At 45.4% G+C, this 27,871-nt stretch overlaps 2 protein-coding genes across 7 annotated transcripts in view; both read right to left on the reverse strand.

Moving 5' to 3' along the window:
• NMT2 (N-myristoyltransferase 2) overlaps window positions 1–18,741 on the reverse strand; it is a 31,208-nt gene extending 12,467 nt beyond the window's left edge. Inside the window, exons 1-3 of one of the 4 annotated variants that reach the window (XM_082193222.1) lie at window positions 18,617–18,741; window positions 8,308–8,384; window positions 1,121–1,223 (exon numbers count right to left, since the gene is read on the reverse strand). In XM_082193222.1, the coding sequence (XP_082049348.1) occupies window positions 1,121–1,223; window positions 8,308–8,384; window positions 18,617–18,644 (208 nt within the window). In that variant the 5' untranslated portion in view covers window positions 18,645–18,741. Of the gene's footprint in view, window positions 1–1,078; window positions 1,224–8,248; window positions 8,385–18,616 lie in introns of all 4 variants that reach the window. The other 3 variants (XM_082193221.1, XM_082193220.1, XM_082193219.1) reach the window with 3 other exon arrangements.
• Window positions 18,742–24,728: 5,987 nt separating this feature from the next.
• The window catches only part of FAM171A1 (family with sequence similarity 171 member A1), an 85,164-nt gene continuing 82,021 nt past the window's right edge, over window positions 24,729–27,871 (reverse strand). For all 3 annotated transcript variants that reach the window (XM_082193202.1, XM_082193201.1, XM_082193203.1), the window contains one exon: window positions 24,729–27,588. In XM_082193202.1, the coding sequence (XP_082049328.1) occupies window positions 25,881–27,588 (1,708 nt within the window). In that variant the 3' untranslated portion in view covers window positions 24,729–25,880. The remainder of the gene's footprint in view (window positions 27,589–27,871) is intronic.

Below are 27,871 nucleotides of genomic sequence, written 5' to 3' on the forward strand. Positions count from 1 at the left end.
CCAAGGATTCTTTGGGGGAAGCCACGACTGTTCAAAGTGGAATAATATTCCTTTAAATGTTTAGTGCAGAGGAGGCCTGTGTCAAAGGGCCCTAAGTAGGCAAATATACCGTCAGTTGTTGTTTTTTTAAGCCGTGACTATATCTGAGGAGCAGCACCTGATGTTAAAATCCATCTGCTGTTAAGCTTGCTCTTTTCCCTTCTGCCTCTCCTTTGTCAACTCCCCCAGGATCCCACTGCAAGCTCGCAGAAATGAGTCTGAGCTCTCTCCTTTCTGCTGCCCCCTTTGCTTAGATTGCTCTATTAAGTTCCATATACAGCGAAAGGATGATAGGGGTCGTAGAGCTGCTAATGGGTCGTAGGTCTGTACCTCACTTTCTGACCAGCGTCCCCCAAAGTGGGGCAGAAGGGACAACGCAAACATGGCTGCCCTCCTCTCTCTCTCTGCTGGTTCATCAGGTGCCTTTTTGCCATCCTTCCCCAGAAGTTTCAACCTCCAATTAGACTGGGTTTTAACGCTGCCGATACACTTGCTTCTTTGTGTTGACCTTTAAAGCGCTAAACAGCCTCGGCCCAGTATACCTGAAGGAGCGTCTCCACCCCCATTGTTTTACCCAGTCACTGAGGTCCAGTGCCAAGGGCCTTCTGGTGGTTCCCTCACTGCGAGAAGCAAAGCTACAGGGAACGAGGCAGAGGGCCTTCTCGGTAGTGGCACTCACCCTGTGGAACGCCATCCCATCAGATGACAAAGAGATAAACAACTACCTGACATTTAGAAGACATCTAAAGGCAGCCCTGTTCAGGGAAGTTTTTAATGTGTGACATTTTCATGTATTTTTAATCTTTGTTGGAAGCCGCCCAGAGTGGCTGGGGAACCCCAGCCAGATGGGCAGGGTACAAATAACAATAACAATAATAATAATAATAATAATAATAATAATAATAATAATAATTATTTCGTTCTGGTTGTTGTTGCACTAGGATTTCACACGGTTGCTTTACAAGGCAGGCTGCAAATCGATATATTCAATCAGTCAATCAGAATACTTTCATTATCCCGGTCCCGGCTACAGACTTACTAAGCTTGGGTACAGGCTGTGTATCCCAAAACTGGTATTTACGTTTGCTCGCCTCGTCAATGTTCTTTGCTGGGCCCTGACATGCTGACAGGAGCTCCATGGCTCTCTGAATATCTTGCAGTTTCTGCATTGGAATGGCTGGATTCTGCAGGGAGAGAGAAAGAGAGAGAGATATGCAGAGTCAATTAGGGTGCATCCAGATGGGAATATTGCATTAGTTTTCCTGATTAAAATGCTAGGACTTCTGTCCTGTGTTCTAAGGTCCCAATCTCACTGCACACTACCTGTTGTGCTATGGAACTGTGGCTTCCTGACCGATATATCATGCTAAATTTCACTCACACCAGTAGGTGTGGTGTGACACAACAACGACTGCCATTGGGCAATGTCACTACCCCTCCACCCTTTACACACACGTGTGTGTTTCTCTTTGCCCGTGATAACAACAGGGAACAACAATATATGCCGGGATAGAGCTCCAAATTTCATCACTTCTCTCCTGTGATTTTCCAGGTTCAAGGGGGCTACAAATGGATCCCCCACCCCTTGGAATCAAACAACAGGAAATGAGTAGTAAACACATGCTATGTTGCCTTAGCTTTCCGGAAATGGCTTTTAGGATTGTGTGAAAGCTCAAATATATTGCAGGAATTAACAGTTTTTACGTTTATCACATGGTAACCTTTTATTATATATGAATGAATTAATGCCATATATTGCGCTTGCTCTCGTCTAGATAATTTCTAACACTGCCTGCAGGTTCCCCATCCAGAAATGGCTGGCCTGTCTTGAAATTATTCTCCTCTTTCACTAATGTCTGGAACACTCTGGAGCAGAGATGGCCTGTGGGGTATCCTCCAGATGCGGTCAGACCTCAGCTCCTATCAGCTCCACACACAGTCATGGCCAATGGTCAGAGATGGGAGCTGTGGTCCAGCAAAATCGGGGGGGGGGGTACTCCACTGGCCACCCCTGTTCTAGAGATGCATTGAGTTCGATCCAGATTTATGATAAGACTTCTGCTAGTATCACAGAAAGGGGGGGGGGAGTGGTTTTGACCAATGTAATCTTCCCCCAGAAGCCCCATGGAAAGCTGCTCTGGAGGGTCAGATAATGCCTTGGAGCACCAGGCGAGGTGGGCTTGGGGGATGTTTGGTTGGCTGCTCTGATAGGTAAAGGGTAAATGTAAAGGTAAAGGACCCCTGGATGGTTAAGTCCAGTCAAAGGCGACTATGGGGTTGTGGCACTCATCTTGCTTTCAGGCTGAGGGAGCTGGTGTTTGTCCACAGACAGCTTTCTGGGTCATGTGGCCAGCAGGACTAAACTGCTTCTGGTGCAACGGAACAACATGACGGAAACCAAAGCGCACGGAAACGCTGTTTACCTTCCCACTGCAGCGGTACCTCTTTATATACTTGCACTGGTGTGTTTTCGAACTACTAGGTTGGCAGGAGCTGGGATAGTTCACTCCACAGTTTCTGCTTTCTTTTAAACAAACTTGCCAAGCCTTTCTGTTTTTGAAATTTTCAGCTCTTTTTCTTTGCATCTACATTTGCCCTAAAGAGATGTTTGCAATACAAATATTGCAGCACTGAGCTTACAATACAACAACTGGGACTAGGAGCATTTTATCATCTCCCCACCTCCTGCTTTCCAGCCACTGACCAAAGCAAATAAAGGTCAAATGGAAAGACAAAGTAAATGTAAAAACAGATGTCAAAAACTCTCTTCAGTTCGGGCTTATTAAATTCATATCACTTCTCACGACAAAAAAAACCTGAAGTGATTTACAACAAGGATAAAAATATACAAGCATATTAATACTGTAAAATAAACTGATTTATGAGTAGTGATGGCTACCACCTTGAATGGCTTTAAAAGAGAAATAATAATAATAATAGGTATTGTAAAGGAGCCCTGGATGGTTAAGTCCAGACAAAAGTGACTATGGGGTTGTGGCGCTCATCTTGCTTTCAGGCTGAGGGAGCCAGTGTTTGTCCACAGACAGCTTTCCAGGTCATGTGGCCAGCATGACTAAACTGCTTCTTGTGCAACGGAACACCGTGACGGAAACCAGAGCACTCAGAAATGCCGTTTACCTTCCCGCTGCAGCAGTATCTGTTTATATAATTGTACTGGTACGCTTTCGAACTGCTAGGTTGGCAGGAGCTGGGACAGGACAACAGGAGCTCACCCCGTTGTGGGGGTTCGAACCGCTGACCTTCCAATTGGCAAGCCTAAGAGGTTCAGTGGTTTGGACGACAGCATTACCTGCGCCCCAATAATAATAATATGCCGCCCATATCCTATTTCTCAATACCATATTATTTAAAAAGAGCCATTTGAAACCAAACACTATTATGCAAAAGGTATCAAACGAAGATAGCAATCTAAAACCAGCAGCTAAACGTAGTATAAAAAGCAAATATGAACAACCCAACAAATCCAGTTTGGCTCCCCAAGTTTTTTGGTTTTTTTTTAAATGTCAACATTCAAATGTCACTCTAAGCCAGGGTTGCTGGGCTCATTGTGGTTCACTGTGAATAAGTAATCTTTTGGTGCATAATGTTATAGAAATATATGGCGCGACCACACCTGGAATGCTGTGTAGAGTCCCCTCCCTCACTTCAAGGAGGACATTGCAGAGCCACAACTGGCCAACTCAAGGGCTATGGCTTCAACTCAATCGTACAATGATGCTGAAGCACTCGCAGTGGACCACCAGCTCATGAGCCACCAACTAGGATGGCTCACTGAACTTATTCCACTACCACTTGGTCTTCCATCTCATCCCTCTCAGGTGAAGCCCCAAAGCAGGTGAGTTGGGACTTGGTACCCACTTACAACATGCCTCAAAATGTAGTGCTGCCTCTAAAAATCTGTACCCCCCCCTGCCAGCCCTGAACTAGCAAACTTATTCTGTTCTGCAGGCTTTAAACCAGGCATGGCCAAACTTGGCCCTCCAGATGTTTTGAGACTACAATTCCCAACATCCATGACCAGTGGTCCTGTTAGCCAGGGATGATGGGAGTTGTAGTCCCAAAACATCTAGAGGACCAAGTTTGGCCATGCCTGATTGAAACCATATGGAACAGAAACTGTTGCACTTGTCTGCTTGTACATGACCTACCACACTAAGGAGCTAGTTAAAAGTTAAATTGTAATCATATGAGAAGCCCTCAAAACGATGCGTGGGAAAAGAGAGACTTCTAGGTTTCAGGAAACCTCTGTGATGAAAATTTTAATGTGAAACAGTCTTATAATGATGACCTTTTATTTGTCAACTACTGGAATAATAAGGGAAAAGAAAAGATAAGTCACTTTTCTTTTCTTTTTAAAAACGCTTTAAATAGTGATTCCCACACTTTTTCAATTCACAGAGCACTTGGACTTCAAGGTTCTCTCAGCAGGAAACTTCTGCTCCAAGATGTTGGCTGTCATCTTTGCCATCAATACAGGTGTTTAGCCTGAATGAACTAGAATTAAATACTTTGAAGAGCTGATTACAGAAAAATCGGGCTGTTGGCAATGATGGCACAACAACTCCCACAGATGGAATTAGCTGAAACCTGGTCAGATGGATGGTTTTTATGTAAGAGATTGCAAGACAATTAAAAAAATAAAAATCCTAGCCACTAACTTAATTCCGCCCCCCGTGAATTGGAAAAGTCTACCATTACTCCATTTCCCAGTTGACAATTGTGCTACCACATTCTGTAGCAGCTTGCAGCTTCTTCGCTGTTTTCAAAGACAGCCCCACAGACAATGCATTGCAGCACAGGCAACTGAAGTCAGGCTATCATCCCCATCTAGATATTTTAACCACAGAAATGTTAAGTCTGGGAACCACTGCTTTAAATGAACTTGTTTCTTAAACTATTGCCCCGACTGACTTGTGAATACACTTTATGGGTAACAAATTAACTCAAGCATCCTCTCTGCCAGGCTTGTTTGTTTTCTCTGCTGTTTTCCAATATCATATAATAGGTTGAAACTTTGTTAATCTATCTTAAAATACAATTTAGGAAAGAAATAGGGATGTAAGCACAGGCTCATTTCCTTTACCTGCCTGAGAAAGGGAACTGCACCAGGTGAGGCAGAGGTTTCAGATGCTGTGTTATAGTTTTAAAAATACAAGAGATCAAACCCACATTTGAATAACCACCAACAAATCCTTCTACACCAAGGGCCAGTTCTCAGAAGAATCTGATACATCATTTTATTCAGCCACCTCTTTTGCCAACTGGTTTCTATACACACAGCAGCTGGAAAATATCCTGCAGCACTCATGGGAATCAACGCCACCCGAAAGTTATCTAGGGACGCGCTGGATCAGACATCACTTCATCTGCATGACAGCAATCTTCGGAAAGGAAGTTGTATGTAAACAGCAGAACCTGACCCAAATCTTAAGCAGAGTAGCCACTGAGTTTAATTTGACTAGGTGCATCTAAGCACCAGAAGTAGGGCAGAGCCACTATGCCAGCTGTGTGGCAGGTGGGTCACAGTTGCTTCCTGGGAGGGAGGTGGGAAGGTGCAAGGGAGCGGGGCTGGGGTGTATGTGTGGCCAGCGCAGTGCAAATGCACTGGCAGGAGCACCATATTGGCCCTGCTGGTGTGTTTGCAACATGCTGATCTCTCTGCCTTTTCCCGCTCCCTGTAAGCATATGCAACCCACCTGCCAGTAGCTTTGCCCCACCTACACCTGCCAAACATGGGACAGAAAGCCATGAGTTTGCATGACCAATCTGCAACACATAACCATAGCAAAGAGGTTTTCAAACTCCTTGAGTCCATGGCTCTCTTGGCCAAATACAGTGGTACCTCGGGCTAAGTACTTAATTCGTTCCGGAGGTCCGTTCTTAACCTGAAACTGTTCTTAACCTGAAGCACCACTTTAGCTAATGGGGCCTCCAGCTGCCGCCACACCGCCAGAACACGATTTCTGTTCTCATCCTGAAGCAAAATTTCTTAACCCGAGGTACTATTTCTGGGTTAGTGGAGTCTGTAACCTGAAGTGCCTGTAAACTGAAGTGTATGTAACACGAGGTACCACTGTACATTCTTTCTGTGGCACCCCTGTGGGGCTTAGGAGCCCAGTTATGTCACCCTTTGCCTGCAGAACTGGCAGCCTCTCACCCTTTTTCAAACACCCTCTCTTGTGGAGTGTTCCCTTAGCCTCCTCTCCTTGGGAGTCCTCTGGGCAGCCGCTGCTGCCACTCCTGGTCTCTGGGCTTCCCACCACCTGTCCCAAAGATAGGTGCCATTTGCCTGCAGAGCTGAGAGCCAGGGCTGCTGCAACAAACAGCTGTGCAAGCCTTTGGGAGGCAGAGATGTGACTGGGCATCCGAGGAAGGAGGGAAAGAAAGAGGGACAGAGGCCAGTGTTGTCCGCAGCACCCCTGACCATCATTCAAGGCACCCCAGGGCGCCACGGCACACTTGTTGAAAACCACTGCCATGGCACATCAAATCTTCCCAATCAGCCATGGCATCCACAGGAGGATTTTGATGAGGCCTGTGTTCTGTCAGATTTGCCTGAGATACCAACCTGAGGTGGCACTTGTCTGAGGGGAAAACCAACCAGAGAGGAAATGCACACGGAAGCGATGTACTGGCAAAGAGAAAGCATTTACTTGGAGAAGAGGCTTTTGAGATTCAGGTGGAACTTACTTCCAAGGAAATCGGTTTAGAATCGCCGCCCTCAGAATAAAGCAAAAGAAGGCAGCAACAGTAAACAGTTTCAGTCTGAAGCCTCAGAACTTACGACAAGCTGCAATCGTTTGTAAATGGAATAAAAATAACTTCAACCCGGAGAACACAATGGGTCACAGGCAGGCTTGAGTTTTGCTGACATACAAAGTAGTACTTGGTCTTTGTGATTTAGCAGCAAAACCTACAGGCCCTTTCTGTGTGGGTAGGTATGCAATTATATTTCTACAGCACTGCGGGAAGAGGTTTAACAACCTAGCAGTTGTTATGCTCAAGGCAATCTGGTGGGGTGCGCCGAGCGAGACAGAGAGTTGCTCAAAGAAATGGGTTCACAGAGGTTCTCGTATTTGAACCCTCTGTCACTCTGTCCTGTGGTATTCACTAGAAAACACTATGACTAAGTGGTGTTATAAAGCACCTACCGTCTCATGCCCAGTGTTGCCAGGAATTCTAAGAAATCAAAATATCAGTGTTTTCGTAATCCCTGGTCAAAATCCAAGATAGCTTTCAAAGGTTCAGCCCACCATCGGTGATTCTGCATGGCATCCAATTATATACAAACATAAGACAAAAGACTGCACCTTGGACCCATCGTGCAAAAATTTGGCTGTAATACCTTAACAGTTATTCAAATGCAAAGCAAGCAAACAACTTTCCAAAATACGCAGCGAGAGATACATGCAGAGAAGCAGCAGAACAAACACCAGGCAAAACCAGAAAGCAGGTAATTCAAAGTAATTTGTGCTGTAATTACACAAAACGACAACTGAATAAAATGCAGATTTGTGTCGAAGGCCTCCAACTATAATGGACGTTATAATCTTATATCCACTTTCCTTAGGAGTAAGGCGCTTTGAACTCATTGAGCCTTACTTCTGAGTAAACGCATACAGGATTGCACTGTTAGATGCTTTAAAAAAAGGGGGGGGGAATCAAATCAGTGATTCTGAATGGCATCCAATTCTATCCAAAAATAAGACAAAAGACTGTATCTTGGACCCATCGTGAAAAAATTTGGCTGTGATACCTTAACAGTTATTCAAATACAAAGCAAGCAAATAACTTCCCAAAATTTGGAAAACTACTTAAAATACATTTTGAAGATAGAATAGTAATTACAGTGCATCAAAATAAAACAACAAATTTAAATGAAGACTTCTTACATTTGGCACATATGAACCTTTCCGGGGTAGGAGTCCTACAAAATGGTTGGTAACAAGGGTAATGAATTTTAGGAGCCAAAAAGAGAGAGGGAAAGGTTCTAATTTTGGATTAACAGGATAGTAGAACCTGACACTTAGACCTCGAAAAGTCTATTAAAGTAGCTTTTTTCCTGTCGGACAGTTGCGTTTACCTGCAATTGTGACAAGCAGGCCATTCAGCGCACCCTTCACCTAGCACTGCCTATTACGACTCTCACACTATGCTACCAAAGTTAAAATGAAGCCCAGGCTCTCACTTTTGAAGGTTGCTGAATTTTAATCTCCTGGGAGTCAGATGCAGAGTCTGATTTGGTACCTCCGGAATTTGGCTTTTCCTTTTTTCGCTTCTGTTTCTTTTTCTTCTTTTTCGCTCCCAAGTCTCCTCCAGGACTTCTGTAAAGAAATTGAGAGTTGGAAAAAGATGACCTGGTGTTGTTTTTAAAACGCACGCACCCCTCTGAAAATGTACCAAAAGTAGCTCAGGGTGGTTCTTTTTGTCATATTCAAAAATATTCCCCAATTCTGCTTCAGAATGAAAAATTAAATTACATAAACCTTGGAAGAGAGGCGCATTCATGCAGTCTCTGTATTTAAAAGTGGAGCTAAATTACATCATCTCCCTCCCCAAAACAATTCCACCCCCCCAAAAAATGCAACCCTCACATGGAAGCACCTTCTTTGTAGTGAAACATAATAGAATGAGGTTCTTTGGGAAGAAAAAAATGTAAGACTTGGCTATCTGAATCGCACTGCATACACTCCCAGCATCCAGCAGAAAAGACCATATTTGAAAAATGCTGATACTTGTATCCCTCACAGCCATCTATGATATCATTATTTTCTGTATCAAGTTTATATAGCCTCATCTGCTCCGCACAGGACTATTTTTACCACACCTCCACAGAATCACAAAACTGCTTTGTGGTCATCAGCGTATAAGCTAATTTTAAAATGTCAACCTAGGGGGAAATGTCTTCATTTAAATGTTCGCGTCACACCATGGAATGAAAGAGATATTGCAGTCGTCCCCTCCCTTGAAGCTTGAGATCAAAAGGGATTGTGTGCTCAGTACCACAAAAGCAGGAGATTCTAAATACAGCAAGGAATTTGACATGATCACATCTTTTAAGCAGCATTATTCGCTTGCAAACCTTTCCCTGCACATCGGTGCATGCAAAAAATGGCACCGGAAACTGAAAAAGGAAATTTCCTGGTAGTTAACAGCAAAAGGCTTTCTGTGTTCTACATTTCTGGAAGATACCTGTTACTGTTATGCTTCGCAATTACTCACACACAGAGCAAATCTATTTTGGTTTTCTACCAGTTTAACTGCTATGGCTTCACTCCTCACAACAAATTCTGGGAACTGGAAGGTAGGTTTCTTTGTTTTGTTTTGTGCAGTGGGTGGTGATGAAAATTTCCACTGGTGCTCCCTAACCCTAAACACAGAACTACAGTTAGGGTTCCTGCAGAAATAGAGGCCTCCTATTTTCATTTTGAAAGTAAGCCCATTTTATCTGAAATTTCCATTAGCTAGGTAGGCCTACTATCTGGTTCCTTGAAGAATTTTTCATGGCGCCTAGGAACCTAACACTGCCCCGCAATCCTCTATGACGGTGTTGCCTTCCCAATGTTGTCAGACTATAACTACCACCATCTCTGAGTCATGTCTTCTCTGTAACATCCTCTGCTGTGAATTGGTTTCCTTTGAAACATATTGACTCTTCATATACCCAGGGTGGTGCCCTTGAGATGTTGGTGGTCAGAGATGGAGGGAGTTTGGAGTCCAACGACATCTGGAGGCCACAGGTTCCCATTCTGATTTTATGGTCCTCCCCTTAAAACCAGGATGGAGAGCCTGTGATGCTGTTGAGCTCAAACTCCCACCATCCTAGACCACTGCTGTGCTGACTGGCGCTGATGGGACTTGCATTTCTACGGTACCCGGAGGGCACCAAATCCACCCTTACTTAATATGTCAAAAACCCTCAGCAGCAACTCAAAATATTCCTACAATGAGCTAGTTCTTGCACCCAGTGTTAGAAACTCAGATATATAAGCTAGGCGCCAAATGGCTCCGTCACCAAAACGGAACGTCTAGTTGCCATTTTGGGGCCAGGCGGCTCTAAAGTCTTATTTTCCAAATGATGGACTGGTTGTGATTGATTCTCAGTTAAATATCTGGCTAGTTCAGATGACAATCTTAAGTTAGGGGAAGAGCTTTGAGAACTTAAAAGCTGAAAAGGCACTTTATCCAGGGGTAGTCCACATATATATTGGCCTATTCCTACAGGATGTGGTATTTGTCTGTGAGAGCAGTCCATATCCAATGATCCCCTGGCTTGTACCTCCAGATGGTGGAGATGTCAGGCGCCATCCTGGCACCCAGGCACCTTTAACAGGTGCAAAATATGCCTGGCTAATTTTGAATACTGCATATTGCTAAACATGGTTTAATGCTACATGCATAAGCAAAGCTCACGGTCCCTTCTGCTTTGCCTGCTTGTTCACTCAGCACTAAATCATGGTTAGCATTAAATATGAACCAGCCCAATAATTTGTTCCTTTTCATGACATACAAGGTATACATTTTTCTGCATTTTGAGGAACGAGAGGCAATCAATTCCACTGTGCTTTTATTTACTGTATCCCTTCCCTCATTAGTAATTGCTGATGTATTCCTGTCATTTGCTTATTTTCTGAGGATGCATCGCTATGCTCAACAAATTTCAACAAGGGAATGGTATGATTCACTGCCCCGTAACACTAGGCAATTGATGGAACAAGACACCTTGCTATAATGCATACAGTAGAAGTGACAGAATCAACAGCCAGGATCCAAAAGAGCTACAACATCAATTCCATGTGCCCATATAGTGGCTCTGGACTCCTACTGTGGCAAGTTGTTATCAAGCCCAGTGATTATGAACCTGCCTAATTCTCATCCTTGGGCACAGGTGTGTATAAGAGCTGGACCTAGAGAGTAGCATAGCACAACTTTTGCCAACCTGGTGCTGCAGCTGATGAGTTACAGTACAAAACATCTGGACAGCATCAGGCTGGCAATGGCTGACCTAACAGCATGCAATTGTGTTGCACTTTAAGCAGGTCTGGGTTGGAGACCGCCCCAAACCCCATGTAACCCACCCTGAGCATATAAATGCAATTTTTAAAAAAACCAACTGAATCAGATTTCTTTTAAAATATTTGTGCAGTCGCCATAAGTGACAAGGAATTGCATACGAAGTCGTAAGGAGGCGGGTAGAGGAAAGATGGCACACTGTGTCTTTCCTCTGTGTCCACCACAAAAACAAAGTGGGGAGGTTAGTAGCTTTTAACAACTTCTTTACAAGGCAGACAAAGTGCTCATAACTACCGTATTTTTTGCTCTATAGGATGCACCGGACCATAGGAAGCACCTTGTTTTAGAGAACAAGAACCCCCCCCCTCTGCTCAGTGCCCCTTCAGTGAAGTGGCAGGAGAAACGGAGCCCCTTCCATTTCTCCTCCCGCTTAGCTGAAGGGGCACCTACCCTTCAGCGAAAGGAACCTGAAGCCTCCGGAGCGGAGCGGGAGCTCACGCTCCGCTCCGAAGGCTTCAGCGAAAGCAACGCGAAGCCTCTGGAGTGCGGAGGGAGCGCTCCCTCTGTGCTTCGGAAGCTTCGCGTTGCTATCGCTGAAGCCAAGGAGCCTGCATTCGCTCCATAGGATGCACACACATTTCCCCTTCATTTTTGGAGGGGAAAAGGTGCGTCCTATAAAGCAAAAAATACGGTATTTCTGCTTGCCGCCTACTTGCACATTCATTTCAGCAGTGAACTTTTCACTCCAACCAATACATTTTGCACTTCTGTTTGCAGAGAGGAAAATAGGGGTTGAACACCTGATTTGTCTTCATGACAAAAAGAAAGCAGCAGCTATGCCATAGTCCCTTGGGTTAAATTAGAATGGGGGGAAAGGTTGCCTTAAAAAAATGTATCTGAAGAAGTGTACATGCACACGAAAGCTCATACCAATAACAAACTTAGTTTGTCTCTAAGATGCTAATGGAATGATTTTTTAATTAAAAAAAAAAAGAATGAAAAGAGAGGGGGGGCGTATTTTAACCCAACCTAATTCTGATCAGGGGTATAAACATGAGTCTGGCCCTCAGAACTTTGCAAACCGATTATTTCAAACACCCCAGGGGAGAAACTGCCAGCAGCAATTTAATTCCAAACTAATGCTGATTTTTTAAAAAGCAGACCCATAGAGAGGCAGGGACATAGCCAGAGGCAACTCCAATAGTTACGGTAGAGTCAGCCTTCCTAGATGAGCTTTATAAATAAATTAAAAAGCAAGAATTTTTACAAGCCCTTACATACATATACATTTTTTTTAAAGGAAGATGGGACTTTATTCTCTGAGGGAATATTCCCTCCAATTATTAGGTAAAGCAACCCAACTTGGCTTCTAAAAAATATTTTTCACCTAGCGAAACTGATCTGCAGTTTTGTTGATGTGAAAATTGCCTATTTTTGCTGTCTTCCATCTGTCAAGGGCCTATGTGTATTGCCTAAGGATGGAGACAAATCTAGGTAACAGCTGGATTTTGTATTTTCAGAACTGGGACATTAACTATTGTATGTTTCTTCCCAATACAACTTGAAACCTGTAACACACCAAACAAGAGCCTCTTCTGAATGTCTGCTACCTCCTCCCACATTCCATCTTAAGACTGTGACTAAATGCAGATTCTACCCACAGCTCCTGCATCAGCCAACTCCCCCCACAATCGTTTACCATCTCGCCTGGTGAACATGAAAGCTTGCACACCATTTTGTAATGTTTCGGTCGACCTAATGAAGACATTGTCCTAATACGGATTTTGGAATACTGTCATTATTTATTTGGAGCACACCAATGGTCCAAAAGAAGCATACCGTATTTTTCGCTCTATAACATGCACCTGACCATAACACGCACGTAGTTTTTAGAGGAGGAAAATCCGTAGGCATGCCACCCGTAGGCATTCCCTCCATAACACGCACAGACATTTCCCCTTACTTTCTAGGAGGAAAAAAGTGAGTGTTATGGTGCAAAAAATACGGTAGTTCAAATGTCCATATGCTTTCACGGGTTGTTGACTGATCACCTGGAAGCAATTTTTCCTTACCACCAACAACCAGGCTACTGGCTATTTACAAGCCTCCTCAGGTCTAGAATGCCTGGCCTCTCTTACTACCGGCATTCGGCTCCTTCATCTGAATTACACCCTTAGAAACCTCAGTTCAATAAGCTGTGTGGTCATCTACACACAGGGAGAACAGCCTTATGGGAAATATTAAGCCAAATACTTTGATTACAAGAAGAAGCCTTTGAGTGGAGCCTTTTTAGAGTGCCATACGTGGGTGGCGCTGTGGGCTAAACCAAAGAGCATAGGACTTGCCGATCAGAAGGTTGGCGGTTCGAATCCCCAAGACGGGGTGAGCTCCCGTTGCTCGGTCCCTGCTCCTGCCAACCTAGCACTTCAAAAGCATGCCAAAAAGTGCAAGTAGATAAATAGGTACCGCTCTGGCAGGAAGGGAAACGGCGTTTCCATGCGCTGCTCTGGTTCGCCAGAAGCGGCTTAGTCATGCTGGCCACATGACCTGGAAGCTGTACACCGACTCCCTCGACCAATAAAGCGAGATGAGCGCCGCAACCCCAGAGTTGGCCACGACTGGACCTAATAGTCAGGGGTCCCTTTGCCTTTACCATTACCTCAGTATTACAGCACACGTTTCACATCTAGAAGTTACTAGATTCAGTCCTCTACATCTTGATTTAAAAGTACTGTTCCCTGTGGCAGCAGTCAATATTCAGCTGTGGATTTATGGCCTGACTCTGTCTGTATAAGGCAGCTTCATGCAGATGTCAGGCACTGGTGGTGTAACCTCGGGATCCCAAGCCCATCCAGTTCCTTATTTGGATGGACTGCAGCTGACCCAGGGGCCTTGTGCATTTCAGCTGATTTAGCACAAAGGAGGGGCATTCAGTTTAAGCAACTGCATTTCAAGAAAATTGCAAAGCAAAGCAGAGAAGATTCCATGAACAGAAAAGCTGGGGGAAACTTTGAAGAGATGTGTGGCCCATGGGCCCTAGGTTGCCTACCCCTGCTCTAATTAGTTCTTGTTATCTCAGCAGCATAGTGCAAATTGAATGATACAGCTGGAGTCTATGGAGAGCTGAAATTACCCTTTAAAGAGGATACACACAGCATACTTGTAAAATGTTTGCAAAGACAGTGGATACCTAGCAGGTCCCAGGCTTTCAAGACACCAGAGAGCTTCAGAAATCCTTTAACCAAAATGAATAAGGAGCCTAGGGGAATCATCATCCATTACAGTTTTATTTATTTAACTAAATTCACAACAGTTCTATCTAATCCCCCAAGCTGTTTAAAGAATAAAAACAAAACAGGCACTACTGATGCCAAGAGGCAATCTTAAAAAAGAACCAAAACCAAACAAGCAAGATCCAAAAAAGGAAGCCAAATAGCCACAGAATCCATCAATTCTCAAATCTGCCTCTCCACAGAAACCAGGTGTGCCATGCTTCTGAAGTCCAGCTGGTCAGTCCAGCTACCTTTTGACCTGGCAACGTCCAATGTCATGATGTCCAGTGACTGGCAGGGGGTTGTGGCTTGGCCAAAATGGGGAGGACTAGAAGCCGTAATGAGACCCACGAGCCAGAGGTTTCCTCACCGTCCTAGGATATCACTTCCCATTAACAGAGGCCTTGCTACCAAAGTGCTTGTGGAGCAAAAATATTCCTCCATTGCCAGATGTTAAGGGGCCAAATGCACCTCCCTGAAGCAAAGCATTCCACAGTTTGGGGGCAGATACTGAAAAGGCCCTGCTCCAAGTAGATGCTGATATTAACATCCACAGAAGATGGTATTATCTGAAGCAGGACTTTGCTGACAGATCTTAAAGTGGATCGGGAGAGAGTTGTGTGGGAAAATACACCCAGGACATTTTAGCAATAAATGTGAGCATGACAAACATACTTGGAATTGGGGTGTACTAGATCTGTAGGTCACCAAGTGTCTACTCAGTGGGCAAACCCCAAGTTTGTCTTGTATAATCTATGCATTGCCCAGAAGGACTCAGAAGGCACCTGCTAAGATGATTCAATACACCTCTAAGCATCATCTAATACTTTTGCTTCTGCTACAACTTAACTTCTTCTTTCAACAGCACATCTATTCCCTTGGCAAACATTTTACGTCTGCTGAGCAACAAGACAATCTTGTTTTCCAGCCCTCCGGGTTTATTTGTGTACTTGCCTTTAATTTTAGACAATTTATCTGAGTTAGGAAAATCTGAATGCCTCTCTTTCAAACACTAGAAGCTAAATAAATAAATAAATAAATAAATAAATAAATGCCAACATATTTGAGAAAACGAAGGGGAAAGTGTAAGAAGTGACTTTCCTTAAAGCCCATGAATCATACTTCCCATTTGCAAGATACAGGGTTAAATAGTTTTGGGTTGCAAAAGGGCTTTCCCCTGATGAAGACAAACTGAAATGAGGTGTTTCCCATTATACACTGGACACAACCTGTGTCCAGTGGTTGGGCACATGCTGCCAAGTTCAGTCCCCGCCTTCTCCACACACAGCTGAAAAAGACTCCTGTGTAAAACCCTAGAGCAGAGGTGGGAGGCCTTTTCCAGTGGGCAAGTTTCTGCACATTCACACAGCTCTCTCTATTCATCCAGACAGCAGGAAACATTAGCAAGGACATATTATTATTATTATTATACCTTCCTTCATCTGAAGACACCTCCTGAGCGGTTCACAACAGAAAAATACAAAATAAGAACACAACGTATCAGCCAGGCAAAAAAAAAAGCCACAATCAAGGACAGCACAAATCAGGACTGGTGAGGGGTGTGGCCAGAGAGGCTGTGTGGCCTGGGGAGTGTCCTGAGGGCCACAGAGAGAGTTCTGGCCCCCAGTCTGAGGTTCCTCATACCTGCGCTAAATAGTCACTGTTTGTTACTTTTGGAAATCCTAAGCTAAGATGAACCAAGGTACGGGGCACCTTCCTATGTTCTAATGTCAATACCACAAGATGCAGTGATGGCCACACAATTGGATGGCTTTGTAAGCTCAGACAGATTTATGGAGGATCAATGGCTACTAGCCATGACAGAGGCCATGGTCTGCCCTCTATGGCCAGAGGTTGTCTGCTTCTGAACACCAGATGCTGGAAACTGCAGGAGGGGAGAGTGTTCTTGTCCTGCTTGCAGATTTTGTACAGGCATCTATCAGTCTGGCCACTGTGAAAAGAGGATGTGGGGCCAGCTGGACCACTGGTCTGATCCAGCAAGCCAAATTAGACACAGCAAGAATCCTAATTTGGCATGTGGACCAGAGGCTCCCCCACTTCCTCTTTAGTTGTTGCTTCTTGTGGCACCAATTTCAGAACATAAGAAGATGCACCAGCCATACCTATCTGCCCTACGCCTAGCATCATGTATGAAGGCAGGGTTTGCAGGTGCCACCAAACAGCTCACTGGCAGTGCCTGCAAACCGACCTTTGCACACAGTTTGAAAGCAGCGCCAATGAGCTGACCAGGAACGCCTGCAGATCCCTGTGACTTTGCCAGCATAGCCTAATTTCCTTTGCCCAGGCTCAAAAGGTTTGATCGTGAAGGTCAGGGTGTGGCTCACCCATGATCTAAAGACACAGCTCCTTCTTCATCTACCAGATCAATCCTAAACAGGCAGATATGCAGTACATTCTCTGTACAGAAGATAAGCTGCATCCTAACTCTGTTTTCTGCCCTTTCAAAGACCTCCTAGGTGCTGAATTTAGTGAAACCTGCATTTTCGGTAGTGCAAGTTACGCTATGCTCTGTGAGCGAGACCAGGGAACAGAGGAAGTCAGAAGGCAGCGTAACTTTGTTTATCCTTCTATGTATCTCCAACATGCCCCTTCCATACCCTTTAAATGCCCCTTTTTGGTTCTGGATCTGTGCAGCTTCCACTGGCTTAACTTCCATGAGCGGTCCCTCAGCCAGCCTAAGCAGAAACATCAGGAAAAGTTATTTATGCCAGCTTAAGTTCAGCCAGTGGTAGGAGGAGATGGGACAAGATTATATTGCACATCCTAACCTCTCCCAACTTGCATACCTGGAAGGAAGGATTGGATCCTAAGTCTGTCTATCAGATTCAGGAGAGTCTGCACAGCGACACAAGTGAATCAGTCAGTTAGCACCCAACACATTTCCTATGATAGGTAGTTATCAACCTTGGAAAACAACTACTTTCCCCTCATTGATTTTTTCAGCTGGAACAAGACACTCCGCTTGCTGTACAGTATATGTATGCATAGCAAGTACATTTGCAAAAAGAAAATATCACTGAAGCAGATATCTCCCTGGGTGCCTTACACCTGACTGCAAGTTCGGCCCTCTGAGCCCTTTTAACTTAAATGAGGGCTTGATTGATGAATCAACCATAATATTAAAAAGCACTCTGTGCATGCTCAATGTGTTTGCCGGCTTTTACCTCTACCTGCATCAGAGCTGAGCTGTGGCTTTCAGAACCAACCACACACTGCATAAAACTCTTTGATACAAGTTTCCTCCTCCAAACCCTATATATTATAGATTACAGGTTTTTTTATGGCTAGAGAAGTCACACACCCTTTGCTTTACCTGCAAGAAAGACTTTGAGGGATGGGGGATGTCAGCAGGGCTACAGATAACCCACTGCAACCTAATTTCCATGGAGGTGATGGGGTGGACCACATCCCTGGGTTCTGCATCAATCCATCAGAGACTGGTACCACTCCCAGACACTTTAGCGGTGCAAACAGCCCTTCCCTCTCCCGGGGTGGGGGGCGCAAGCGAGGGGCCATATCCTTGCAGCCGGATTTAGCTCTGTGTGTATGTATGTATGTATGTGTGTGTTATAAAAGGCGTCCAGGGCCAACTCGATCTGCACTGAGGGACGTTGACGGCGCCCTTCTGAACGGCAGACGTACGGCTGCAAAACACGAGAGACTGTCCACAAAGGAAGCACGCGGGAAGGTGGGGGGAGAGAAAGAGGCAACCGCGGAAGGGGGGCGGCTGCGGCGGCGAGTGCAGAGGGCGGCCAGGCCACCTTCCCAAGCCGACTCCCTTGCTCGCCAGCTGCAGCAAATGCCAGGCCGAGGGCCGGGCGAGGGCGGCGTCGGCTCCGCGTGGAGGGACCCCGGCTGGCACACTGCCTCCTCCGCGGCCACCCGGCAGCTGCAGCAAGAGCAGCAGAAGCCGCCGCTGGGCCCCGCGCCCCTCCGCCCGCCCAAGGCGCGCAGGGGAGCGGCTCGCTCTGCCTTCCCACCTCACACAAAAGCGGCGGCCGAGCGCGAGGCGGCCGCTGGCACCCGCGTGGCCTGCGCGCTGCCTCCCGCCTGGGCCGCCGCCGCCGCCGCCTTCCCCGGGCCACGCCGCGCGCCGCCAATGCCGCAGGGAGCCGTCGGCGGAGCTGGCCGCCCAGCCACCCACCCGCGCTGCCGCTCGCCAGGCCGGGCCCACCCGGGCTCCGGCGCCGGGCTGCAGGCGAGGCGAGCGCCGCTGCGCCGGGCTGGGCAGAGGAGGGTGGCGTCCCTACCCTTTGGAGTGCTCCGTCTCCTCTTCATTGTCGCCGTCGATGCCGCAGGTGTCCTGGTCGTCCAGCTCGAGGCTCTGCTGGCTGGCGGCGGACTCGCTGTCCTCCGCCATCACGGGGGGAAGGTGGGGGGGGGAAGGGAGGGAGGAGGGACTCGCCGGCACAAGCCTATGAAAGGCAACCAGCTTGGGCGCGCAAGGCGGCGGCGGCGGCCGGAGGAGCTCCCCCTAGCTGCGGGCCTCCCCCCGTCGCTGCTCCGCCTTCGCTCGTCGCCAGACGCAGCCCGGGGAGCGAGACGCCCCTTCGCCGGGCGGCCGCCCCAGCTGACCAGGTGAAACGCGGGGGAGGCGCTCCCTGCTCTCCATCCTCCGGGCTCAGGATTGCAAGGCTGGCTCGAGCGCAAGCGACTCATCCGCTCCTGAAGTTTGCTGAACCCGCACCCATTTGTAGTGTTAACGGGCACGTGCGTTTTAAGACTCCTGGCTTTGCTTATATGTTAATAAATGTTATATTCGCTATCGGCTCGGTCTTCTCATTCATCATATATATATTCATCATCAGGTATATATATATGATGAATGAGAAGACAGAGCCTATACAATATACAAATTTGCGTAGGCTTTTAGACACACACACACACACACACACACATATATATATATTGCTTGCGCAAATTTGTATATTTTTAACGTGGAATTTTATTACTTAGATGCGTTTTAAAACTGCTGGTTGCATTTTAATAAATTTTATGTCGACTTGTTTTTAATGTGTGGGTTTACCGGGGTTAAAGGAATATTCCTTATTGTTTTATGTAAATGGATCAGATGCTTTTGTTGATTAAGAGGTATGTACATATTTTTAAATGAATAAATATGCACAATTAAAAAACATTCTAGAAGTGGGGAGGATGAATAATGTACATTGTTTCCTTTGGAGCTATGCATGCCTGTGTGGCAGCACCTCTTCAACTTAGCAGAGGTGTTTGCCTGTTTTCTCAAAGTGTTGGTGCTGATTTTTAAAACCCTAAACAGCCTCAGTTCCTGGTATACCTGAAGGAGAGTCTCCACTTCCATCATGCAGCCCAGACACTGAGCTCCACCTCTGAGGGCCTTCTGGTGGTTCCCTCACTGCAAGAAGTGAAGTTACAGGGAACCAGGCAGAGGGCCTTCTCGGTGGTGGCACCCTCCCTGTGGAACGCCCTCCTTTCAGATATCAAGAAAATAAACAACTATCTGACTTCCAGAAGACATATGAAGGCAGCCCTGTTTAGGGAAGTTTTAATGTTTGTTGTTGTGTTTTTGTTGGCAACCCAGTCAGATGGGCAGGGTATGAGACATAAATTTATATTAATATTACCCATGGTTTTTATGTTGGGGAAAGTCCTGTGCAGACACCCCATTGCACGGGTGGTGGTGTCCCCAATCCTGAGCTCTGTATGGTTAACAGATGGGGCTTCATGTGGCCATCTGCATGTGTACTGGGTCCACTGGACTGGGGACAAAACATTCCACCCATTGTGTGAAATTAAACCCGTTTTAGAGAAAATTCACAAGGATGAGGCTGGACTAAGAAGAGCCACTAAGCAAAAGCCTGTCAAATTCCAGCATCTTGTTCCCCCCAGTGGAAGGCCACAAGCAGGAACTGAGTGCCCTGGTCCTCTCCAACTGCTGCTATTCAGCAGCTATTCAGAGGCACCTGGTCCTGGAGGTAACATAATACAGCTACTGTGACCAGCATCCATTGATAGCCAATGGATTTACCCAGTCTGCTTTTAAAGCCACATAAGTTGGCCATCAACACACCTTGCGGTAGCAAATTACAACATTTAACTGTGCAGTGGCTAGGCAGATGCTCCATTCTATCTCTCCCCAACCGCCCACACGATAAACTGTTTTTTTCTCCTCTAGCAGCTAGCCAGTAATCTTCCCCTGCTTCACATACCCTACTTAAGTGCACACCTACAAAGACTATTAGGTTAGTGGGCACACGGAACAGGGCCTTCTCAGCAGTGGCCCTACAATTATGGCATTCAATTCTGCACAAAGTTAGGCAGGGTCCATTCCTTAACATGTTTAAATAGGGTGTGAAGACCTACCTTTTGACAGTTGCTTTTAATCGCTAGTCTGGTGCTAGTTTATGCTGACCTTAGTCATATTCTGTAACAGTTAAAATGCAGTGACATGTCTGTTTTTAATCCGATTTTAAAATTATATTATGGTTTGCTTGTATGCATTATTATTATTATCAATTAAATTTGTATACTGCCCTTCGTCCGAAGATCTCATGGTGTGGTTCACAGCATAAAAATACAAAATACGTAACAAAAACAAGAACTAAACAAAACAAAAAAACCAAACCCAACACATTTAAAAGGCCATAGAATGCTAATCAGCCAAAGGCCTAGTTGAAGAGGAATGTTTTCACCCGGCGCCTAAATAGGAATAATGAAGGGGCAAGGTGAGCCTCCCTGGGGAGAGCATTGTGCAAACAGGGAGCCACTGCAGAAAAGGCCCTTTCTCATATTGCCATCCTCTCATGGAGACAGCACATGAAGAAGGGTCTCAGATGATGGTCGCAGGGTCCAGGTAGGTTCATAAGGAGAGGTAGTCCTTGAAGTATTGCAGTACTGAGTCATTTAATTGGGCTTGAAAACTAATTGGCAGTCAGGCCAGGATTGACATCTTTCCGCAGGGCCTGCAAGACAGAGCTGTTCCACCAGGCCTTTGGCCAGGGCACAGCCTGACTCCCTCCCTTGGCAATCTTCGCGGAGCTCTGGCCCAATGGTTGCCAGTGGCCTGAATTAATTAATTTTATGATGAATGATTTTAGAGTGTTGTTTATGCTATACTTTTATACTGTTTTATTGTTGTTAGCCGCCCTGAGCCCGGCTTTGGCTGGGGAGGGCGGGATATAAATAAAATTTATTATTATTATTATTATTGGTGTAATACGCTCAAGCCATCTTGCCTTGCTGAATTTTGCACCAGCTGAGGTTTCTAAACTGTCTTCAGAGGCAGCCCCACATATAATGCATTACAGTATTCTAACCTAGATGTTATCAGAGCATAGACAACAGAAATTAGGCGATCCCTGTCCAGATAGGGGCACAGCTGGGCTAAAGCTGAGCCTCAAGTGACAGCAATGGATCCATAAGTATCCCCAAGCTACATACCTGCTCCTTCAGAGGAAGTCTAACCCATCAAGAGCAAGCAAACCTCCCATCCATCTGATCTTGGGAACCACCCACCAACAGTGCCTCATCTTATCTGGATTGAGCTCTAGTTTGTTGTAAACAACATGTTTGTAAATCACTTTGGGAAGCATTTTGTTTGAAACGCGGTCTATGAATCTTTTGAAGAAATAATACGTGCTTCTCTTAGTGACTCTCTTATTGTTATCAGGTTTCTGTGTTAAAGAGATTTGATTTCTTAAATTAGGATCATTGCTTTTGTTTGGGTAGCTGTTTTATCCCCGAGAAGTGCCTCATTTGTAAACACTAATTACATCCTGTTCGTTAACAGCCTTTGCTTGAAATTAAAAAACTGCCAGAAATAAGCTCCCGAAAAGCACAGTGGAGCTGGTGCCGCCGTTTATTGAGCTATAACCTGGTCCTTGGTGGGTAACTGAGGGTTATTGCCGAGAGTTACTATCAAAAAGACTGCTGGCCCAATTAATTTCAAACACTGCTCCTTGTGCCAGCATCTAGGTCAAAAAGACAACAGTGGCACTTTCAAACGGCTCTCTGGAGAAGCAGAATGCCATCGCAAGGAAGGAGAGGCAAAGTTCAGAATGTTTAGGTGTTGTAGGCATTGCATCAATCAATCAATCAATCAATCAATGATTGCATCACTTATGTGTGATTAACAGGGGAGCTGCTTTAAATACATTGGGGGTTTTCTTTACTGGGCATGGCCTGGCTGTCTTCTGGGAGTCATCTTCATTATTGGCCTAGCCACATACTCCATTCATCTCTTCTTGCCAGTACAGCTGACATTTCCAGGAGCTGTATTTGCCAATGTGGTAATCTCTCTTTTTTTGTTGGGAGGTGAGTTTAGGAAGACAGGATTATGTCGTATTCATTCAAATACCTGCATTATTATAAAGTACCAGATCTCTGCATTAAATATATTACAAAGGAACACATTTGTCCCAGAACATTCTTCACATTTGGACTCCACCCTGTTTCTCCACTGAGCTCACACAGCAAAGATGAATGTTAGGTTACTTCGTTTTGTTTTGAATACAATCCTGCAAGGTCCTTCCAACAGTGACCTGGCCCAAGGTCCGCCAGTGAACATGGCAGAAACCAATGCCACCCTGTGACAGCAGTGGCCCAGAGTTGAGGGGGATAGTTGTGGGGTTTTTTGGTGTATGCCATGCTTACTACCAAAATCGTGAGGGGTCTGCAGAGTCATATGAAATTGTTTTGTGGGGGCCACATCAGGTCCCTGGGCTAGGACTTAGGTACCCCTGGTATACATCCACTAGTATAAATGTTCTACTATGAAGCTTGTAGGACAGGGTGCAGAGTAAATATGCATTTCAACACCTCTTAGGAAGGACAAAACCACAAAGTGTCTCTTTTTGCAAGATGACGGTGAGGGATAGCGAGGAGCAGCGGCTGAGGTGTGGAGTAAGGGAGATGAGGGAAAAAAGCAGGATTCTGAGAGACTAGCTTGCCCCAAGCAAATCCCAAAGGTTCCTTGATACCACAAACAGGGGTCCTTTGCCCTACCAAGGTGTGTGTAGGGATTCTTGAATAAGTTGGCTGAAGGAAGTGCCATCTAAGTTACACCAGGTACTTTGGAGAAGAGCTGGAGAAAGTTCTCGGAATATCTTTGTTTGATCCCCAGGATGAGAAGAGTAACTACATATCAGAGACCTTTGTTTCCTTACCTGCTCAATGTTTACATTTTATATTCTCTTTCATCACATGATGTAAAAGCCACTTCTGGAAATGTAGCAGAATTTGAGGAAGTTTACTACCGTTCATGTCCATGCTGATTCCAAAAAATTGCAGGAGTTTTGCATTGCAATTTTCACATGGTTTTTCATGATTAAAACTCAGCTGCTCATGCGATGAAGTCTGAAGCGGTATGCCAATATGCAGTTCTTTCCTGATGTTTAAAATTTAGCGTGGGATTCTGGTAAGTTAATCAGAAAGCCAAAGTTCTGTAATGCAATAGGTAATTGCAATGTAAAAGGAACATTGCAAATTGGAACAGAAGCTCTTTCATTATAACCAGTAAAACGAATGTAATAAACCCCATGTATGAATGAAGCTTTAGTTTCTTTTTACAGGAATTATGTATATTATAATATGCTTGCAGGCTTCCCATAAGCATATGTTTGACCACTGTGAGAATAGGACACTAGGCTAATTTGTCCTTTGGCCTGATCCAATAGGCTCATCTTATGTTCTTATTTAATATACTGCAATACATCCATTATGGCTCTCCAATCCTGCATAGACCACCCTTGCCCTTGAAACATAGCAAGAACGTTAAATATGTATTCTTTAATACAAGCATTCCCAAAGGTCTCAAGTAGTGTATGCATAATAGCTTTCTTAATATTTGTTGTCGACAGCATTAGAACAAAATATACAAAGCAAATTGTGTAACATCTGTGAAATCCACAAGAATTATTATGTTCTTTAATGATACACTCACCTTTGCCCCCCCCCCCCCAGTTTAGGGAGCCATTTAAAACAGATGGCAATGTTAATTTTAATTGCCTTGAATTTTCTTTCAAAAACAACACAACAGGTATTAAAATTGCCCCCGGGGAAATGTACAGGATTTATATGGCTGCTTCTGCATTTGGGCTTCTGCATTAGAGCTGTACTTTGGCCTCTGAATCACTGTCAGTGGACTTTCTGTGTTCAATTATCTCCTATGTCCACAATGTTTTCCGCAACAGTGGCAAATGGAAAGCCGGGTGTTTGGCATTGCCCCTCCCTTGCCATAGATGAATCAAGGAGGGCCATGAGATTCCATGAGAATTAAGTGATAGAATTCAAGCACACCAACCTCAGCAGCCACTTTGTAGAGTTCAAATTGCTAGTAAATAATAATAATGCTGCAACTAAAAGGAGGAATTTAAAAAAAAATCCTAAATTTTTAAAAAGTTTATTTTTCAATTATAATTTTTGGATAACCAAGCAGCTTTATATAGAGAAAGCACAGAAGTGTTTATCTGGCACTTTTGGATAGTACATAATAACTTTTGCCCGAACTCTCTAAAACACACATTCAGTCCACTTGCTTGGTCCATAGTCCATGTTACTTCAGCCTATATACACCATATTTACAGTCATTGCAACTATCTTCTTGGCTACTTTCGGGTTTTCATTTTTCCAAAGATGTCCTCTAGCCTATCTTTGCTAAACAGAATCCACAGTACACACCATAACTAGGGAACACACTGCGGTGAAATGAGGAGTCCCATCAGCACAGACATTAGATGGCATGCAGTTCTTAAAAGAAAATGTAAAGCTTTAGAAAGAGAAAGAAATCTGAATATTCAAGGCGCTAGCAAAAAGAAGGGGCTGTTCATTGTTCCTGTAAAAAAGGCACTTGGGAGTGGGGGATTGGAACCAGAGGAATCGCAGCTGACTTTAAAATTCAGTTTGGCTTCGTTAAAAAAAGGCTCTTCAAAATACCAAGAGATTCTACTCAGGCTTTTGTGTAGGTAAAAATCAGTTGCTGAGCAGACTTATCGTAAGGACATAAAATGTTTAACAACTACCTTGTACATAAGTAAGAAAAGCATAGTTTACGCAAAAAAAGGTTACTAAAAAGCAGCAATGCATAGCCTTCCTTGGAGATAATGCATATCGGTAGACGTCAAGTGTCAAAAAGTCTAATGAAAGATGCCCTTTCAGTAGCACTGTCATGATACAATTGAATTTAAGAAAACGCAATGAAGTTTCACATAGATCCCTTTTCGGGGAAATCTGAGGTCATAATCCGCCATACCACATGCCAAACATGTCCAAATGTCCTTGATGGCTGATGTCAAGTAAATGGAATCAAGAGTCACACTCTCGTAGGAAGCGTCCCTCGCGCGGCCTCTTTAGAGCAACTATCTGAATCTGCACAGTAATTCTTTGCACTTCCTCCATTGCCCCCACCCTGAGGGTTCTCCCCCCGCCGACTTTTTCTTCCCCCTTCCACAGACAAACTGAGAACATCCGCCGAAAGAAATATTTGGCAACTTTAATACTCCCCTGGGTCGGTGGGGGAAAAGATGAATGAACCGCAGCTCACTTGAGGTTGAACGCCATCAGTGGCCTTTCCTCTCGCTTTTGCCAAGGACTCTTCTTATCTTCTCCTTGATCGTCGTCGTCATCGTCATCCTCGTCGTCTTCATCATCTTCAGCTTCGTTATGGACAGTCATTCCGTGCTCTGGGCTCGTTAAGGGCTCTGGTGAACTTTCCACTGTTCGTTTTAGCGTCTCCTCCTGCAGACTGGGCAGCTGGCTGCCTGTCCTTCTGCTCCCTGCCTCCAACAGGCACCTTAGAGTGCTGTCTTCCGGACTGCAAACGGCTGTACCGCATTCGCTGCCACTTTGGTCCATATCATCCAGATACACAAGCTGCGTGTAAGCTGTGCTGTCGGGAGCTTTCTGCTCCTTCTGCGGATGTACCTGAACTTGCAGGTGGGATTGGTGCAGGGACAAATGATCTCCCCTTCCCCTCCGGGCGGATTTGGGCTCGTTCATGTCCACCCCAGAATCCAAGCTGGCGTCGTTGCTTCCGTTCCTCCCCGCTCTTTGAAGATCGATGTACGAATGTCTGACGTGAGCGTTGGAGCGCCCGTCGAGAGAAACAAACCAGGCCCGAGGATGAGGTAAAGGCTTGCCTCCTCCTAGCTCCATGAGAGCTTTCTCTGTAAGAAGCTGCACTTCGCTGTTCATCTGCGCCAAAGAGGCGTCGTTGAGCGATGCCGGAATGGATACAGATTCAGACATGGAGACATTCTGGGTGCTCCATTCGCTTGCTCCAGCTTCTTGCAAATGCTGCTGAGATATTGCTTGAGCGGCCAGCTGCTGGGGCTGCATCTGTTGCTGCGAGTGCGGGAAGAGCTGAGAATGAGGGCTCGATAGTTCCGCCTGGAGCCTTTCTATGTCGATCTGCTGGTCGGTGGGAACAACCAGAGGCTGGCTAATGTAAGGATGTTCTCCGGGAAGTTTCATATAATGGCCTGGAATAACCAGCGTAGGCAATACTTTTCTGTAAACACTGTCATTAACCTGATCAACAGAATTACAGCAGACCAGCTGACCTGGCCGAGGGAAGGAAGTGGGTCTCTCGAGGTGGTCAACAGAGCGAGACATCATACATTCACTGGGCCTGCAGTCTAGCAGTTCTGTTTCGGGTGCTGAAGGGATGGGGTACAGTTGCTCCTGAAGATTGTATTTACTTCCTGTGGAAATATGGTTCATGGAGGCCTGCTCTGGCTTCTCAAATAAAGGCCGAGTCAACATTGCACTGTAACTCCTCCTGTGATCTTCCTTGTCAGGGGAGTCATATCCTTCTGATGCCTCCATAGATTTCCTGGGGTTTATAGGAAAGCTATCCACTGATTTAAGGTAGTCTTTTCGCAGAGTGTCGCTAGAGGCCATGTTCTCCAGAGACATACGGCTCTGATCCTTCTCCTTATGGGAAAGCAACTCTTCTCGGGAACTAAACTCTTGCGAGGTGCTGTATGTGTGCTTGAGCATGGGAGTGTGCATATCTGCTTCTCCCCCCGGACACACTTTCTCCATGCGCACAGCGCCCATCAGCTCCTTGTGGCCGGAGGACTCTGTGTGCCCATTGCTGGCAACGGACAACCCGCCAGGAAATTCTGACTCGCGGCGCGAAAATATTAAGTTGAGGTGGGACATAGAGGTCGACTGATCCTTCTTAGCGCCACTAAGCGTTGAGGACAGCTGCAGTTTCTTATGACGTGGCTTCAGACACTTTCGCCTATCATAAAAAGAGAACAAAAATGGTTAGCACCTGCAACAAGATACTGTCTTTTGTTAAGTGAATGCTCCTATTCAGGGTTCCAACCTGACAGCTCTGCAGAGAACAGGTTTTCTTAGTGGTGGCCCCCTGTTTGTGGAATGTTCTCCCTAGAGAAGCATGCCCATCACAATCTTTATCTGTTTTTGGTTGCCAGGCAGAAATATTTTTATTTACCCAGGCTTTTGGCCCCTAATTTGTATATTTGTGGCCTATTTTTGTGCTCATCTTTTTAGTAGGGCAG

The sequence above is a fragment of the Podarcis vaucheri genome (assembly GCF_965113315.1).
Source record: "Podarcis vaucheri genome assembly, chromosome: 12".
Lineage (NCBI taxonomy): Eukaryota > Metazoa > Chordata > Lepidosauria > Squamata > Lacertidae > Podarcis > Podarcis vaucheri.